Source organism: Mytilus trossulus, chromosome 1 (assembly GCF_036588685.1).
Source record: "Mytilus trossulus isolate FHL-02 chromosome 1, PNRI_Mtr1.1.1.hap1, whole genome shotgun sequence".
In the NCBI taxonomy this organism is placed as follows: domain Eukaryota; kingdom Metazoa; phylum Mollusca; class Bivalvia; order Mytilida; family Mytilidae; genus Mytilus; species Mytilus trossulus.
The window spans coordinates 68,216,954-68,235,176 of record NC_086373.1 but is presented as its reverse complement, the minus strand read 5'-3'; the positions used below and the strand labels follow the sequence as shown (position 1 = coordinate 68,235,176).

The 18,223-nt window shown below is 31.1% G+C and overlaps 1 protein-coding gene across 1 annotated transcript in view; it reads left to right on the top strand.

Annotated features, from left to right (window-relative positions):
- LOC134683135 (ataxin-10-like) overlaps positions 1-17,357 on the top strand; it is a 34,170-nt gene extending 16,813 nt beyond the window's left edge. The window contains exons 6-9 of the mRNA XM_063542254.1: positions 1,530-1,638; positions 2,816-2,991; positions 13,180-13,243; positions 17,009-17,357. Of these exons, the coding sequence (XP_063398324.1) occupies positions 1,530-1,638; positions 2,816-2,991; positions 13,180-13,243; positions 17,009-17,196 (537 nt within the window). The 3' untranslated portion in view covers positions 17,197-17,357. The remainder of the gene's footprint in view (positions 1-1,529; positions 1,639-2,815; positions 2,992-13,179; positions 13,244-17,008) is intronic.
- The last annotated feature ends 866 nt before the right edge of the window (positions 17,358-18,223 follow it).

Sequence of the window (18,223 nt, the reverse complement as noted above, 5' to 3'; positions counted from 1 at the left end):
AATAGTAGAAGTATGTTAGTAGACCAAAACAGATAGGAAAAAGCAGCATTTTTCGTTGACTTTGAAATGAGTGATGTACTAGATTATGGTTTCCGCATTTTTAGCAGTACCACACAACACCTGGCGATGCAGGAAGTTTGTTTATTTTTCGAGATATCATTTTAATGTACTTCTCATAAATGACAATGTGCAAAATGTGCTCTGAATTAAAATGAACAAAAAGTTTAATTAAAGTTTTTATTTATTCACCTCAAATCATTGTAACAAGTTACACTAGTTAAAATCATCAATCTCCTTATTTAGACCTTGATATATTTACAGCTCTGATTGTGAATGTTGGCTGAATGGTACAGTGGCATGTCTTTATATCAACTGCTCCAAAATGAAATATTTTTCATAGTATGTTAAAAAAAACTCAACAAGTCTGGCTTTTACAGAGCCAGATATTTGATTTTTCAACAATTTGCAGCCATACATTGTATAGTGATTTGGTAATGTCTTCATTATCCGAAGACACTAACTTGAGTATTAGTGCATGATTCTATGAAATTCAGGTTCCATACTTCAAAAAGAAGGTTGGCTTTTTTCTGAGAGGTGATTGACCAAATTGTCAAGGATAAAGGGCCAAGAGGGACACAAAACAAGTACTTTTTGGTTTCTGTACAATAAATTAAAAGTATAAAGCTATGGAACTCTTTGAGGAACAAGCTTCCATACCGAAAAAAAGTGAGGTTGGGATTGCTTTATGGGGTCATGATCACATTCTATCTGTGACAGAAACCTATGCTGTGTGTAGTCTACCAAGTTGGACCTTCATATTTTATTGTGCAATATAATTGGAAAAGCTTCCAAGTTAAACAACCAACAATCAATCAATCAACCAATCAATCAATCCAAGTTAATGAGTTTTAACCATGTGTTCACATTAACTTGGAACAAGTTTGGTCAGAAATTCCATAGATGTCTAATTTTGGGATTAAAAAAAGATTGTACATGTATGAAATGCAAATTCTGTGTTGACAAGAATTATCATTGATATGGTCATAATTATAAATTAAATGTTGACAAAACTTTGAATTTTTTAAAGACTATTAAAGGCTTTTCTACCTCAGAAATAGATTACCCAAGCTGTATTTGGCAAAACTTTTAAGAATTTTTTGATCCTCAGTTCTCTTCAATTTTGTACTTTATTTGGCCAATTTAACTTTTTTGTTATTAGTGAGTCTCTAATGAGTCTTTTGTAAACGAAATGTTTGTCAAAAATATAAAATTTTGTTCCTGTTATCTAAGATGAATTTATTGATATCTTTCATGGTTTCTAACAACCTTTGATAGTACAAACAAAATATTGCAGTGACTTGTTCAATCCAATGTCATGCAATGTATAAGTTCATATAATCCTCTGTAGTTTCTCAAAATTTATTCTACAATCTACATCAACTATTGCAGGATCATATGAAAGTCAAGTGTAATTATTAACACTCTACAAATGTAAACACTTCATTAACTCATAAAATTTAAAATTTCAGAATCCTGTTGTCATAGTGAAAGAAATAGAAATTCTTGGCATCGCAACATCACATAACGATGTATATCCAGACATTAATACAGACAAAGACTTGCTTTCCTGTGTTATTTGTAAGCATCAGACATTAAGTAATATTCTTTGAATTGGATAATGTTACATGCTTTTTTTTAGTTCTTATGATCAAACGCTTAAGCTTGTAGTTTATAATTGTACTTGAGGTGTGAGATGTTGCAAACAGCTAAAAAACATAGAGAAGTTCGCAATGAGAATCTTCTTATATAGGAATAAATGGTTTGGACATCTTTTATGAAGTTCCAATACAAAATATGAAATAGCTATAGTTTTTAACACAGAACTGCTTCATATAATATACATGTTTCATGGGCAATCAACCAATTTTTGCTTTCTTTTAAATTATGTCCCATGTGGGATCAAACCCTTTCTTGTACCATAGTAGTATGTGTGAAATGTATAAATTCGATTCCTTTTGTTTTCAAAGATAAACATATGATCAACAAAGAATTGGGAATGATATTGCTACAGTATATAATTTTTGGGGCAGACAAAATAAGGCAAGATGATGTACAAATAAAAGCAACAGTAGTATACCGCCGAACCATTTTTTTTGGCAAGCCTGTGCTACACTGGAAGGCAATGAAAGCTACAATCCTCTAAGTTATGAGCTAAATTTGAGAAAGAGATATCCATTGATAGTTCAAACCATATGACACAGCACATCAATGTTTTTAATGTGTTCACATACTTTCTACACACTGATGCACATATACATTTACTGTAAAAGAAAATTCATTCAGAAATAACCCAGTCAGGACTCTGAAAATGTGAAAACAAATGGTTGGTTCCTCTATAACTTTCGTAATCTGCAAACTGCCATGCTGTGCAGAGACCAAAATATAGTATTGAATAACATTTTTATTTGGAATAGTGTGTTATCCTTTCTTATATAACAATTGTAACTTGATATTGAGAGAAAACCTTTCCATCATATGTTTTAGGTAAGTTCAATTATTTGTCAGAATTCCAACATAAGACATGGTGCTTATAATAAGACATATTCCAAAAAACAGTTAAATGAGTTAGCTTATTTATTGCATATTGAGTATGATGGTAACTTGAATTCCAACATGAATGCAGTCAAATTGTAAATTTTGAAAACCCTTTACAAAAAAAGACCCCCAAAAAAAGAGAATATCAAACTATCAAGACATGCTAACTGGTTTTAACAGTAACACAAAAAGTTAAAACATTGAATAATACATATTTCAGATTTGCTGGAAGGTATCCATAAGATAGGGCTACAAGGAGATAATTTGTTCAGCAGAGTTGATAAAATAATGAAGTTGGGCAACATTGATCAAGATCATGCAGGCTATTGTTTAAAGAGAGACTTGGTCAAACTGATAGGAAACATGGCTTATGAATGTAAACCAAATCAAGATCTTGTAAGTAAAATAAAAAAAAATGATATTATTAGCCTTTTCAAGAGTGTGAATTCCCAATGCTGATCAGGCATCTTTAGGGGAAGACGTCTGCTCTCTTTTTGGACTTTAAAAAACTCATCATAGATACCAGGATTAAAAGGAGTAAGTTCATTAAGGCCATGATTATCAAGTTCATTGCTTCTAGATGAAAAATATTTTAAATTGACAAAAAGACACTTAAGAAACTTAAATAGAACAAGTTTGTTTTAATTATTGATTTTTATATTCCAAATTGGTAAAAAATAGAGATTTCTGTAAAATTTTATAATTTGTCAATATCAACCAATCAAGGTCTAGAGACAGAGGGAAGTTTATTCATGAACCTAAATGTTTGCTTGAAATATGTAAAAGTTCATAACAAATATTTTCCTACAAGATTTTTTTTGGATGCTTGTGTTCTATGTTTCTTGATAAAAAATAATTATTATTTTTTTTTTTTTTATTGAATTGTTCTTGGGAAATCAAAATGACTTCTATTTGTGATGTATTGAATATATAGCAATTATGTAAATTATAAAAAAAACAAACAATTCCTATCCTGTCATTGTATCAGATATGATTCAGCAAAGCTATTTATCAATAAATCTGCATTTGAAACTTTAGCTTGAAATACAGGCTTTTTCTGGGATTTATGGAACCCTTATTGTTTGTATGCAAGACACATGTTTTATCTACAAAAAATATCAAACTCTTCAGTAATGATCAAATCAAAAAAATTAAAAAGGCCAATTAAAGTGAGAAGTTGAAGAGTATTGTGGACCCAAAATTCTTAAAGGTTTTGCCAGATACAGCTTAGGCAACATATTCCTGGGGTAAACAATCCTTAGTATTAAAAATAGTTTGTATATCAATTAATTTCTAAATATGACCATATCAATGATATATTGATAAGCCTTTATTAAACAGAAATAAAAGAAACAGAATTAGTCTCCTTGGATTTTTTTTTGAAATGATATTGAGAAAAGAAAAGCATTGATTGATGACAGTAAATTACAATTGTTTTCATTTCTTCAATGCAAATACAGTTCACTGTTATAACATCCTGCTAAGTCACTGAAAACTGAGAAAAAGATAAGTAATAAAATACCATTAATCAACAATTTAAGACAACTACTATTAAATGTTATACACATTTGTTAATCAACATTCATCAAGTATGTTGTTAATAAAAAATATCAACAAAAAAAACCTGGACCATTCATCAAGTATATCAGGATTAAAAATGAAAAAAATCTTGTCAAAATCTATCTTTTTCACTCACAATTTCCAAAATAGCAACATGACTCATGACCAATTTCTATACACAGATTAATGCGCAATTACAGATGATATAACACAATGGTAGTAAATCAAGGTTAACATACTTTATCATTAAGTTATTTTGCATAATGGATTTAAGTTTACAAGGAAAAAATAAAATTATCAAAATACTGAACACGGAGGAAAATTCACAACTGAAAGTTCCTAATCAAATGGCAAAAAAAAAAAAAGATCAAACACATCAAAAGAATGGATCACAACTGTCATTCTCCTTGCTTGGTATAGGTATTTTCTTATTTAGAAAAATGGTGGATTAAACCTGGTTTTATAGCGCTTAACCTCTCACTGTGTGGTAGTTTAGAGTTGTGAGTTTTGACTTCAGAATGTTAACTTACACAGGAAAAAATATAAAATGATATTGTCATTCAAAGTATTTTAAAATATAATTTCACATGGGGAAGGGTAGTTTACAGGATTGAAGAAAAATTTGAGTTGTCACCGCAGATTAAACCACAAACAACACTTACCAAGGAGGAATTACTGAACAATTATAGCTATGTCTGTTCTTTGTTGTTCCTTAAGAATTACAAGAAGATAAACAGCTGAATATACTTTCACTTTAATGGATATCTTAATATCATTAGTGGTCTTACAATCAAAGTTTTATAACTGAGTCTGTGTCTTCCAAGGGAAACCTCTTAAGCATCAAAGCTGAGCTTCAAAAATTTTATTCTTCTAAAATTATGTCTTGTGTCTTTCCCCTTCGTACATTATTAAAAAAAAATGACAAGTATTCCTTTTCAAAACATAAAGACAACTGAATTAATTGACCTTGCTTTGTTTTATAAAAGAGAACTGAGAATCTTGTTTTAGAAAGTGATAGATTATACTTTGTAGACAATATCTCTGATAAGAATAAAAATTCTTTGAAACTGACACAATAAAAACGCTAGAGTTCTTTATTAACAGCATATTTGTTACATTCGGATGACATATTTTTCAACACAAAATCGACATTCTCAAATTAACTGTGCTCCTCTTACTGATTTGTTCATTTCTTCATATGAGGCTCAAATTCAGACAGGGGTTTCTTATGCAGGATTAGCGTTATTCTTAAACGTCACTTTATTCTATATATATGATGTCCTCTCACTGGATAATAAGAGTTTGGTGACTACTTTGGTTTAAAGGATACAACAGAATTAGATACAGTTAAGTCCGTCTCATACCTTGAAAGAAGTAAAATAGCAAATATTACCTAGTGTTATATATTCAAAACGAAAAGCAAGATCAGCAGCTGAAACACGACATCTAGAAATTGACAATGACGGTTGTTTGGTTGAGAACAAACCTTTTCAACAAAATAGATGATAACTTTGCATTTGAATGCATATGTAATTTATAACTCCCAATAATACGACATTCTTCGATAAAAGGGGTTGTTTCTCTCAAAGAAGCTTTTAAACAAAGACTACCTGGTGGTGAAGTTAAAGTAATTTCTTTGAGAAATTGCAGAAACAGTTCATTGCTTATATCGACTTGCATGAAGCCATTGACAATGAGGACTGGTTTACAATAAAATTTACAAAGATTTGTCTTGTATCTTGCTTTACTGATTTTTGTTTTATTATTCAACTACATTTAAGGAACACCGTTCATATGGTGTATGTATCTCCAATTCATGCCCAAGGGTATCACTTTGGTGTCGACATGAGTATCAATAATATGTTCACTTTTATAAATTTACTGTTTGCAAAAGTATGAATTATTCAAAACATTAAAGATGTTCTTATCCCAGGTATAGAATATCTTAGCCATATATGGGATAACTTTAAGGAATTTTTAGGTCCTCAATGCTTTTCAACTTTGTACTGGTTTGGTTTTCTAACAAATTTGATCTGAGCGTTACTGATGAGTTTTATTAGGCAAAACACGTCTCTGGCGTATCAAATTATAAGCCTGGTAGCTTTGATAGCTATTACTAGATTGTACACTAATGTGTGCTTAAAGTATAATTATTTAAAATAAATTTACATTGCATGATGGTGTAATACACGCCTTAGTCCAAGTCATGATGATGTCTTGAAAGGATATCTTATTGATTTGCTTTGACGCCTCACGATTATTTGGACTGAACATGCCACTGCTGTCTGGCGTAACACATCATAAGTATCTATTATGAATGTTTACAACCACTGGGGTGATGAAACTGCATGTAGACATTTTGTCTTTGAAGGTATCACAAGCCTAGTAGACTTATAACACTATTTATTGTCCTGCACATGATATTTGAGCAGTTTTTGTGATTTCCTGTTACAACACTGGATTTTTCGAAAAACTAAGGATTTTCTAATCCCAGGAATAGATTACCTTTATAGACATATTTTGAACAATTTTTTGTAATTTTGGGTCCTCAATACCCCTAAACTTTGTATTTGTTTGGCTTTATAACTATTTTGATCTGAGCGTCACTGATGACTTTATGTAGACGAAACGCGCTTCTGGCGTATTAAATTATAATCCTGGTACCTTTGATAACTATTTTGAGTTATATTGATGAGTCTTATGAAGACAAGACACACGTCTGACGTACAAAATTTATAATGTGTTTTACAGTACCTCTGATGCTTTTATCACCATCGGGCCAGGTGAGCTTTTCTCATCACTTTGCGTCCAGGGTCGTCCGTCGGTGTCTTCCTTCGTCGTAAACATTTACAAAAATCTTCTCTGAAACTACTGGGCCGAATTTTATAAAACTCAGCTACAACCATCATTGGGGTATCTTGTTTAAAAAAATTGTGTCGTGACCCGGCTGACCAACCCAGATGGCCGCCATGGCTAAAAATAGAACATAGGGATAAAATGTAGATTTTGGCTTATAACTCTGAAACCAAAGCATTAAGAGCAATTCAGACGAGGGTTAAATTGTTTTGCAAGTCAAGATCTACCTGCCCTGAAACTTGCAGATGAGTCCGACAACCGGTTGTTGGGTTGCTGCCCATGAATGGGTAATAGTTAAGGAAATTTTGCTGTTTTTGGTTATTATCTTGAATATTATTATAGATAGCGATAAACTGTAAACATCAATTATGTTCAGCAAAGTAAGATCCACAAATAAGTTAACATGACCAAAATGGTCAGTTGATCCCTTAAGGGCATACGATACAGTTACAGGGAAGGTAATGACGTTGCTAACGTAATTTGTTATTTTCGCGACGTCAAACTGTGACATATCGGGAAAAGATGCATTTTTCGACTGATTTTCACCATTCAAACTGATTTAATTTGAAAACGAGTTCATGGACCCCTATTTTTCCATACGGCATTTTGTTTCATTTTGCAGGGAGATTATGTGACCCAAATTTTATAAAACTGTACATAGAGGATTTTTTTAAATTTTGATAAACCTGCAGTAAAAATGACGCTTTTTCCTCAATTCATGAACATTTGATAAATATGAGTTATTTCTGAATACAAAATTGCACTTTTTGGTAGGATATTTACAAAATACAGAAATTACCGATCATTTAACCAAAAAAAATTGTGTTTATCTTTTATAACAAAAAAGGTATGTCTTTCTGTCGAAAAAGAAATTACGGACACAAATCTGAATTTTGAGCAAATATACAAAATTTCGACCTCATTTTACTCAAAAGTAGCACAGGAAGGTATATTTTTTATTACATATTTGATTTAATCAGGACAAAAAATAGCCTATATGCAAATTTTCATGAACTTGTAAATACAGGATCAAAACTGTATCGTATGCCCTTAAGGAGTTATTGCCCTTTATAGTCAATTTTTAATAATTTTCATAAATTTTGGTAAATTTTAACAAACTATTTTCCTCTGTAACTAATGGGCCAAGTTCATTATAAATAGAGATAATTATAAGAAGCAAGAATGTTCAGTAAAGTAAGATCTATAAACATATCCCCATCACCAAAACACAATTTTCTCATTAATCCATCTGTGTCCTTTGTTTAATATGCACATATATCAAGGTGAGCGACACAGGCTCTTAAGAGTCACTAGTTATGTAGCTCAATAATTAACTGGTGGACATTTTTATTTGAAATAAAAAATAAATAATGTTACAAACTTGACATTTACGAATACATTTACCTAAATAAATAGCCAAAATTAAGGGAGGACACTGTTAATTAAAAATGAATTAGTTGTTAATTTTTAAACTGTCGAGAAATTTTGCACGTTTAATTTTGTAACAAATAAATGTTTTGCAGCTCCCATAGAAATACGCTGAGGAATAGAGAATATTAATTGTTGGAATGTGTTATTCTCTTTCTTATTCATGTTACATTTCTTACAGGTATGATATGTATACAAAACTTGGACTTTCGTGTTTAGATGGTTTGTAAATAATTGAACGATTTACGTCAAAGCTCAGTTCTTAATAAAAAAAACAACAACGGAAATTCGACTATCATATTTGTTATTTAAAAGATGCCAAAATAGTGATTTATACCATTCGTATACTTCTATTATACATTTAAGAACGTATCAAGAAAAATCATATAAGTTAAATAAAAAAGAATACAATAACCTTTTTTTCATAGATCGTACCTGGCACATTACTCAGGGCAGTGATTTCAAAATAAATTCATTATTTATGTCTGTTTACTTGTTATCAATGGAATAAGTACACCTGTTTCTTTGGATTGCCATTGTTTACTAATGTAAAGAATCAAGATAATCTTTTTATAAAAGTACTTTGGTATACTTGCATTTTGCTGGATAAAATTGTTCAAGCTTCTCTTCGCGATCAAGCTTGTGCTTATCGTGAAGTGACTTTGCAGATTTTTGTCAGAGTTAACCCCCTTCGGTCAGAAAGGTTACACTTGACATGGAAGTATTGATAAAGCATTTTTGACACAATTCATTATGATTATTTTCAGACTAATGATTTATCAAAAGTGTTAAGTTTCTTTTGTGTACCTAACACCTATTCTGCATTAACTAATCATGTCAGTATATTGAAAAGAATGTAATATTGTCAATTAAATAACAGCTAATAGTACAAGCAGGTATAAGTAATTAATATTAAAGAGGAATGATAAAATTTTCTTGATTTGTTCTTTGTCAAAATTTTGAGAAACCACTTGGAATTTGAATGTTAAAAGAATGAAATCGTAACAATTTCACATTTACGCATACGATATTAATAAATCTCCTTTCAATTAAGCCAATGTTTATACAGAATGCTAATTCACATTTGTTGAAAAATAATACATCTTAGAAAATACATTAAAAAAATCGTTACTTTGTGACTGAAAGACATTACATAGCTAAACATCGATAGCAATTCAGTGTCAGTTAATGTCCTGTATGATAATTTGAAAATATACATAGAAAAAAAACCCGGAACTTTCTTTGGTCTTTTCAACTTCTTCGATTCGATCTTAACTGAAAAGTCGTTTGTAGACGTAACGCTAGTCTGGCGAAAACAGTTGTAATTATGGTATCTTTGGAGAGTTTATTATAAACAGATTCCGACAACAAAAGAACACCACAAAGTATTGCGAACTTTCCTGTTTTCATGTAGCAACTTTCTAGCAGCTGTATACGAAACATATTATCCGTCGCCATGATGCTTCTAGCCTTCTCAATTTCATTTGTGGCCCTCAATGGTCTTTACTATGTAATTTATTTGTTTTTTAATTTTATTGCGTACTAAGATATACATACGCCTAGTATCTTTGATCAGTTTAAGAAAAATCTTGTCATGCGCATCGCAACTTGGTGTCACAAGTGGAGCAGTAATAGCTTTCCATCCAAGAGTACGTTCATTCGCTTTTAAGTTTTTAATTTGATTCTTATACTCAATCTTAATTTTATTTGATTAATTTTACAACGTTTTGATTGATGCCACTGCTGATGTACTGTTTTCTCTGATGGCAGTACCAGCCTTATTTACTGAGAGTGTTAACTCGCTTTGGCATAACATTATTGAAATAATAAGTAGTGTTCAACTTCAATACTATTTTGATTCGAGCGCGGTTTACTTTTCTTATGTAGCGATGTAGTCAGATATAAATTATCACTAATTACGTCTTTTTTTGTCAAAGTTCTTTTTAACTTTTCGAAAAACAATTCTTTCCCCAGGCATATATAGAAAAACGTGTTTGCCATCTTGTTGTCTGTCCTTCTAATCTTTGACGTTTTGGTTCTTGATTGCTTATTGTATCCAAGGATTTTGCTTAAACGCTTGAAGTGAAAAATGCAAAGAAAAGTCGGATAACATTTAGAATAAATTTCTGTTTTAATGGCTGTGAACTATTTAGTTTTGAACTTATCCTGTTCAGTCGTATTGATTCCGGTACATCTGCTTCAGCATGGTATAACGTAGAGTTTCTTACAAAAATTTGGAAAGATAACGTACTGGACGATAAAGATATATCTATCAATTTTATGGGAGATATAATACAACTAAGACATAATGGGAAGCCAGCATTTCTATTACATAATCAGTTTATATAAATCTTTTAATTCTGTACAATAGTTAGATCAATCACGGCATGACAAGTGAAATTGACAGATGACACCGTGTAAAGATATGCACAAAATAAGAAATTTATGACATATTTATGGGTAACAAATCATACATTGTAATGGCAAGACAAGGTCGTAATGCTTTGCCTTACGTTAACAAGCGTGTTTTATAATCTAACATTTATAGACAATCCGTGATATGTGTGTGTTTTTTTTTCAGTCTAAGAGTTCATAACAAAAAGTGCGAAATATAATAGAGTAACATTTTGCTTTGTCATCAAAAGTCTTCATATCAATGGAAATCTATCATTTTATATTACCACAACTATTTTTGGTGATGTGTTATAATGGTATGGACCTGTCACTATGATCTGTCATAGTCTGTTAACAGTAAATGGTGATATTCCCTAATCTGTCTTCTAATTTACTGATATGAAAATATTTTTAATAATTATCATGTTATAAATGTTAAAGCTCACGAGGAACTCTGATCGAATATATATATATATATATATAAGCAAATGATAATTACGTTAGGTATTCCTACTTTGCAATATTCTGCTTGAAATTTAATGTTATGGTTTTAGTCCACACGACAGTTTGACGGGTTAATTTTGACAGGCACACCGTAATGTCATTGACTGTTTATTTTGTGGTTGTAACTCATCTACGACAGGTTTTGCACGTCATGTCGACGTTAAGAGTATGTTAAATAAATACTTAGCTGGATTTAAGTGAGGCAAAACAATATTTATGAAAAATACATATGATTTTAAAGTTTACTAATAGAGTTTAGCAATGCTAAAATCATAATTGAAGTACACCAATATTTTACTTTACATGATATGAAAAATCAAGTACACAAATTAAAAATAAACCTCACGTTAACTTAGATTTATAAAGTTTACTACAAGTTTAAAAAGTACAGCGTCAGATTAAAACTGCACTTCTGTGTTTCTGTTGTTTGTTTTTTTCCTATAATAGTTGAAGTGTTTGCCTCAGTTTTGTTTCAGTTTGTAACCCAAAGTTTTCTCTCAATCAATTTATGACTTTTAAACAGCGGTTAACTACGATTGCCTTTAATCATCGTAACATCTTAATAAAGAGGGTTACTACTTACAAGAATAACCTGAGTTCACCCATGGGTTTTTCAAAAAAATCATGTTGTTTTTGCTTTATTTTTCAGTATTGATGTATTTTCTGCTCTTTTATATTTCAAGTTCTGTATTGCCTCTGCTTTTTAATATAAAGTTTAGCAATCGTTCAAGTAAATCCTTTGGTAAAATATTTATATGTAACACTGGTTTTTGTATTGTATGATGACTTGGCCTGTTAAGCAAGAGATATATTAGAAGAGGAGTAAATATGGATATGGCTCATCAATATATTTGAGCAAGAGTAACGATATTGAAGTAACAGTATTGCCTACTCTTTTATTAGGTTTTTGTTAAAAAAAATATTACTGTTGTTTGTCTCTCCAACTTTGTTTTAAAAATTGTGTTGAAATATGTTTCAATTGATGTTAGATGTTTTTTGTATTTCATGTTAAGATAATTCGGGTTCCAAAGGATAAGACATTTAGTGTTCTGACATTGTAAGCATGTTTTGTCTATTGCTTTCAAATCATATCGTTTCAGCGTTCCCCAAAAAGTTAGTCTTAAAGGCGTTTCGGGCGCACACAATTTATAAAGTGTTAATTTCATTTTCACAAGTCGGAATTTTATTATCGACGAATATACCAGTTTCTCCCAATCAACAAAAATTTGATGCACACGAAATAAGAGAATTATGTCTGTATATTCATTAATTTGATGTGTCTTTTAAATGTTCCTCTTCAATCCAACACAATGTGAGGTTTCTCTGTACTTTTGAGAATAAAAACAACTCCCATCAACACACGCCCATAAAAGCAGATTGTGCATATAATAAAACAACATTCATTTAATGATCAGTTCAAAGTCATCTCATTAAAGAAAAGGGGTGAAATCTTTGACTTGCATGTCAGGGATAAATATTTCTTGATTGAATATTGCGATATGTCTTGGGACATTTCAACAATGTGTTTTTTGGTTATTTGAAAAGATAACAAAGTTAAGTTTAAAATAATTAGTTTATAAGGCTTCTTTCGTGATTACATTTGAGACAAAATACAAATATCACGGACTTATTCCCTACTTTGTAATTGAAATTTACAATAAGACCTGTCATTAAATTTAAGAATTGTCAAGTATCTTTACTTGATTTTTTAACAGTTAGCTGTTAATAATTGTGTAAACATAGTTTTGATGTAGGTCTGTATTCTCTCAGATAGATCAAAGACTTAGGGGCGGTATGTGTTCGATAAATTATTATATTTCATGTGTATACTTTTCGTTCCAGATTCGAGAAATGAATGGTATACCATTAGTGTTAGACCAAACAAGCATTGATGGAAGGAATCCATGTATCCTTTTAAAGTATATAGTTTTAAGATGTACACAGTCAAGTACATTTGTTAATACACAAATTGCTACTTCAGACATATTATTATCAGCAATAACTACACCAATGGCTGCAATTTGTCTTTCATAAAAAGTGGTCATTATATTTCAGAATTAAAAAAGGTGATAAATTACGCAAATTTAAAATTTAACAAGCATGCGAAATGAGAATTATTGCGAGCTGATAATTTTCTGCATACGAATCGAGCTTTGATAAATTTTTGAAAAAACATTACAACATCTTTCGGAATTCATAAGGTTTATGCTATACAGATACATTTATCAGTTTTAACCAGATCAACATAAAAAGGGCATAATTATTTCTTTAAAAAAAACGGACTGATTTTTTCTAAGACAAAATTATGAAATATGAATTTTCATTTTGTCTTCGTCTGTGATTATAATAACTAAAAAGTGGGTTACTGCAAAAAAAAAATAGCCACCGTGTTCAGTATTTACAAACTTAAACCTTTCTATGCCCCACCTAGGAGCATTCTGTTTTTCGATTTGTGCGTCCGTTCGCCCGTCTATATCGCTTCTTGTTAATGGTTTTTGGTAAAGGTAGCTTTTGATGAAGTTAAAGTCCAACCGACTTGAAACTTAGTAGACATATTCCTTATGATTTGATCATTTAATGTTAATGCCAGACTTTAATTTTTCTTGCCCAGAAAAATATAACTTTAGCTGTATTTGGCAAAACATTTAGAAATTTTGGTCGTCAATGCTCTTCAACTTCGTACTTGTTTGGCCTTTTTTTACCTTTTTTTTTATTTGAGCGTCACTGATCAACCTTTTGTAGATGAACCGCGCGTATGGAGGTAATACAAGATAAATCCTGGTATCTATGATATGTTTATTTGATCCAAAGTTCACGGTTCACTGAACATAGTAACTAATAGTGCGAATGGGGCATCCTTGTACCATGGTCACATTCTTGTTGCATGTAAATCAAGGCTTGTTAATCAGCCTCGTTCAGGAACAGTTTATAACTAATACAGGCCATCGTCTTTTGTCACTAACAATGTTTTGAAAACAAATTGTAAGTCATTAACGTTAAAGTGTGACTTATTGACGACAATTATCTTTTGAAAAGAACCCCTGACTGGTCTTTATAGGCAGAACAAAGATAAATGGTAATGGATAGTAATAATCAGTTACAGAATTACAATAGGTTAAGAATAAGTAGAACTCTTGCGTCTCTGATAAATAAATATATTTGTGAAGTATAGGTACATAGAACAATAAGATGCATTAATTTCGTTTATATTTTCGTTAAAAGAAAGAGGATAATAAGCGGGGCAACCAAAATCAAATTAATAAAAAAATAGTGCATCATGGCTCAAGAGATGAAAAAAACCAACACTTACAAAACGCTACACATAATATCAAAGATTGAGCAGGTCGAATCTGCCAATAACCCCTGATATCTATCTTTTAAGCATTTAATTACCCTTGTTGATATATCTTCGCTTGGGACCTATCAGGCGCATTATTATGTTTGCTTTGACGAAATCGCCACATTAATTACTGAATGTAAAGTTTTTTTGTTGTGCTGCTTTTATGATTCTCTCCAAGTTTCAATGTTATAAAATAAAGTCCATTGTCAACTTAAATGTTTATATGTCGGCTTCAAACAGCTGTTGATTCTTACGCCTAATGAACCTGCGTGTTGTTTTTAATTTTCGGCAATGATCATCTTCTTGGTTTGTATTAAAACTTGTGTATTGTTTACCGCCTCCATAATGATTTGGGTGAACATTAGTCGTATTTGAATAACCGAAATATTTTGTGCAATGTCCTTGACCCCATTGTCATGGTTCAGTGACTACTTGAAAAAAAAGTTAAGATTTTTTGTAATGTTCAATTCTCTCTTATTATAAGTAAAAGGATAACTATATTTGATATGTGCGTACCTTGCAAGGTCCTCATACCCGTCAGACAGTTTTCACTTGACCTCGACCCCATTTCATGGATCAGTGAACAAGGTTAAGTTTTGGTGGTCAAGTCCATATCTTGGATACTATAATCAGTAGGTTTAGTATATTCGTTGTAAGGAAGCATTGTAAGGAAGTTGGACATGTATCATCTGACCATGACCTCAATTTCATGGTTCAGTGGTTATAGTTAAGTTTTTTGTTTTGGTCTGTTTTTCTTATTCTGTATGCAATAGGTCTACTATATTTAATGTATGAAATGATTGTAAGGTGTACATGTCTAGCTGGCATGTGTCATCTGACCTTGACCTCATTTTCATGGTTGAATGGTCAACTTTAAGTTTTGGTCTTTTTTTCTAATACTATATGCAATATGTCAGCTTTATTTGGTGTATGGAAATATATTATGATCTATATGTGAGTCGCGCAGGTTTTATTCGACCTTGACCTCATTTTCACGGTTCATTGCTCTATGTTAAGTTTTTGTGTTTTAGTCTGTTTTTCTTAAACTATAAGCAATAGGTCAACTATATTTGTTGTTTGGAAGAATTGTTAGCTGTACATGTCTGCCTGGTATAGTTCAACTGACCTTGACCTCATTTTCATGGTTCAAAGGTCAATGTTAAGTTTTCTTGGTTTATGTGACAGTTGTAATAAAGCTTTATATTTAGGACTTTCAACATAATATTAATGATAAGTAAAGAAGGCGAGACATTTCAGTGTGTGCACTCTTGTGTTTTTTTGTCTGTGACGGGTTGATGTGCTCTTTAGTTTGATTTCTGTTAGACGTTTACCCCTTAATGTGACAACTTTAAATCATTCTTATACTTTTTCCCATATCCGTCGTTATTGCCTTCACTTTAATGAAAAGGTTCTCATACAATAAAAAGGATACAAAATCGTAATTTACATGTACATGTTAAATTTAATTTGCAGATATTATTGTGTTATCAATTGTGACTTTGGTAAACTGTTATAGCCTACTGAATGAGACATTTAAATTATTCCATTTCGATTTACATTGAACCTTTTATTGAAAATGCTTCATATTCAAAACACTTTTATTAAAAATAATTGCCTTTCTTTATTATGAGCAAAATCTAATAGTATCAATGGTGTAATATATTTAAAAGGCGTGTTAGAATGTTAAAGAAAACGGAAAGAAATATTGGACATGAGGTCGTGACCCTTTTCTCTGTTGATTGTTACTTTTAGGCTGTGTGGTAAATTTGTGTCAAATAATAAATGAAGGAAGAAAATAATCAAAATTAATTGATCCACTATGCAAATGTTTGTTATTCGTTGTCAGATTTATATTTTGTGGTTGAAATCTTTATGTATTCGTTTATTTGAACTGATATGACTTCTAAGATATGGGTTTTATGCCCCATTTTTGGTCTGTACGTCCGTCCGTTTGTCACATGTGTGTTCGTCTGTCTACAGTCTATCTTTCTTCAGGTTGAAGCTTAATGTTTTTGGTCAATGTAAATTTTGATGAAATTGAAGTCCAATCCACTTGAAACTTAGTACAAATTGATATAATTTTAATTCTTAATTAGAGTTTTGACCCCAATTATATGGTCCATTGTACATAGAAATGATAGTTCGAGTGGGGCATCCGTGTACTATGGACACATTCTTGTTTAGTACTATTAATGACTATTTCTACGAGTTGACAAAATTTTAGGAAAAAACATTTTGTTTTCCAAGTAGATAGAAGAAATAACTCCATTATATTGTTAAAACATTTTTGACCATATGATATTCGAGGTTAAATTTCCTTAATAGTAACAGATATTCAGCAGTGGTCAGTCCTAGCAATTCATAACATTTGCAAAGACAACAATGAAAATAAAGGAATTTTGGGAGGTCTTAAGTTTGAAGGTTTAGCGGAAGAAGCAGATATGTTAAAGAAATATGGAATAAAAGCAGAAGTAAAAGATAATAAGATAGTTGTCAAACCACCACCTGAAAATGAGTAGAGAAAGATACAATTGCAACTGAAAATTCAGCAACCGCTAAAATGGAATAAGGACTTAATGTACAATGTAGTGTTGTGCTGACATATTTTATAATATATTGTTGTGCTATCATATTTTATAATATAAAAGTTGTATTTAAAGAAAAACAAATGCTAATTTTATGTCTTTTGAATGTCTGTCGTTTTAAATTGCATTTGCCATCATCATCGTATACTTGCCTCTAGACCAAACAGCAGAGAACTCTTTAGATATTATGAATGTGTAATATTCTTTCAATATAGGTCAGGCAAACATGTTCAGAACTAAAGCATTGCTATCCCGCAGCAAAAATCACAAATCGTTCCATTTGTATCAAACCTTTTTATGTTTATTTTGAAAGGGTGAAATGTTAACTTTATTTGATTCTTTCTTATACAAAATTTGCAGAACACTACCAACTAAATGTTCTTCATTCGAAAGAAAATAAAACTATATTTAAACTAACTTTTTAAAATGATTTTTTGTATGTCCACATCTCTTTAAATTACAAAAAAATCATTAAAAAAAGGCAAGAGTAGTATACTGCTGTTCGAAATTCATAAATCGATTGAGAAAAAAATAACAAACAAATCCGGGTTATTAACTAAAACTGAGGGGAGAAAAATCAAATTTAAGAGGAGAACTACGACACAACAGAAACACAACATTAGAATGTTTCACACACTGAAACGAACTAACATATATAACAATGGCAATTTACCTGACTTGGTATATGACATTTTAGGAATAAAATGGTGGGTTGAACCTGGATTTGTGGCTAGCCAAACCTTGCGCTTTTATGGTAATGTTAAAAGAGGGACGAAAGATACCAGAGGGACAGTCAAACTCATAAATCGATAATAAACTGACAACGCCATGGCTAAAAATGAAAAGGACAATCAGACAAACAATAATACACATGATACACCATAGAAAACTAAAGAATAAACAAACACGAACTCAACCAAAAACTAGGGGTGATCTAAGGTGCTCCGGAAGAGTATGCACA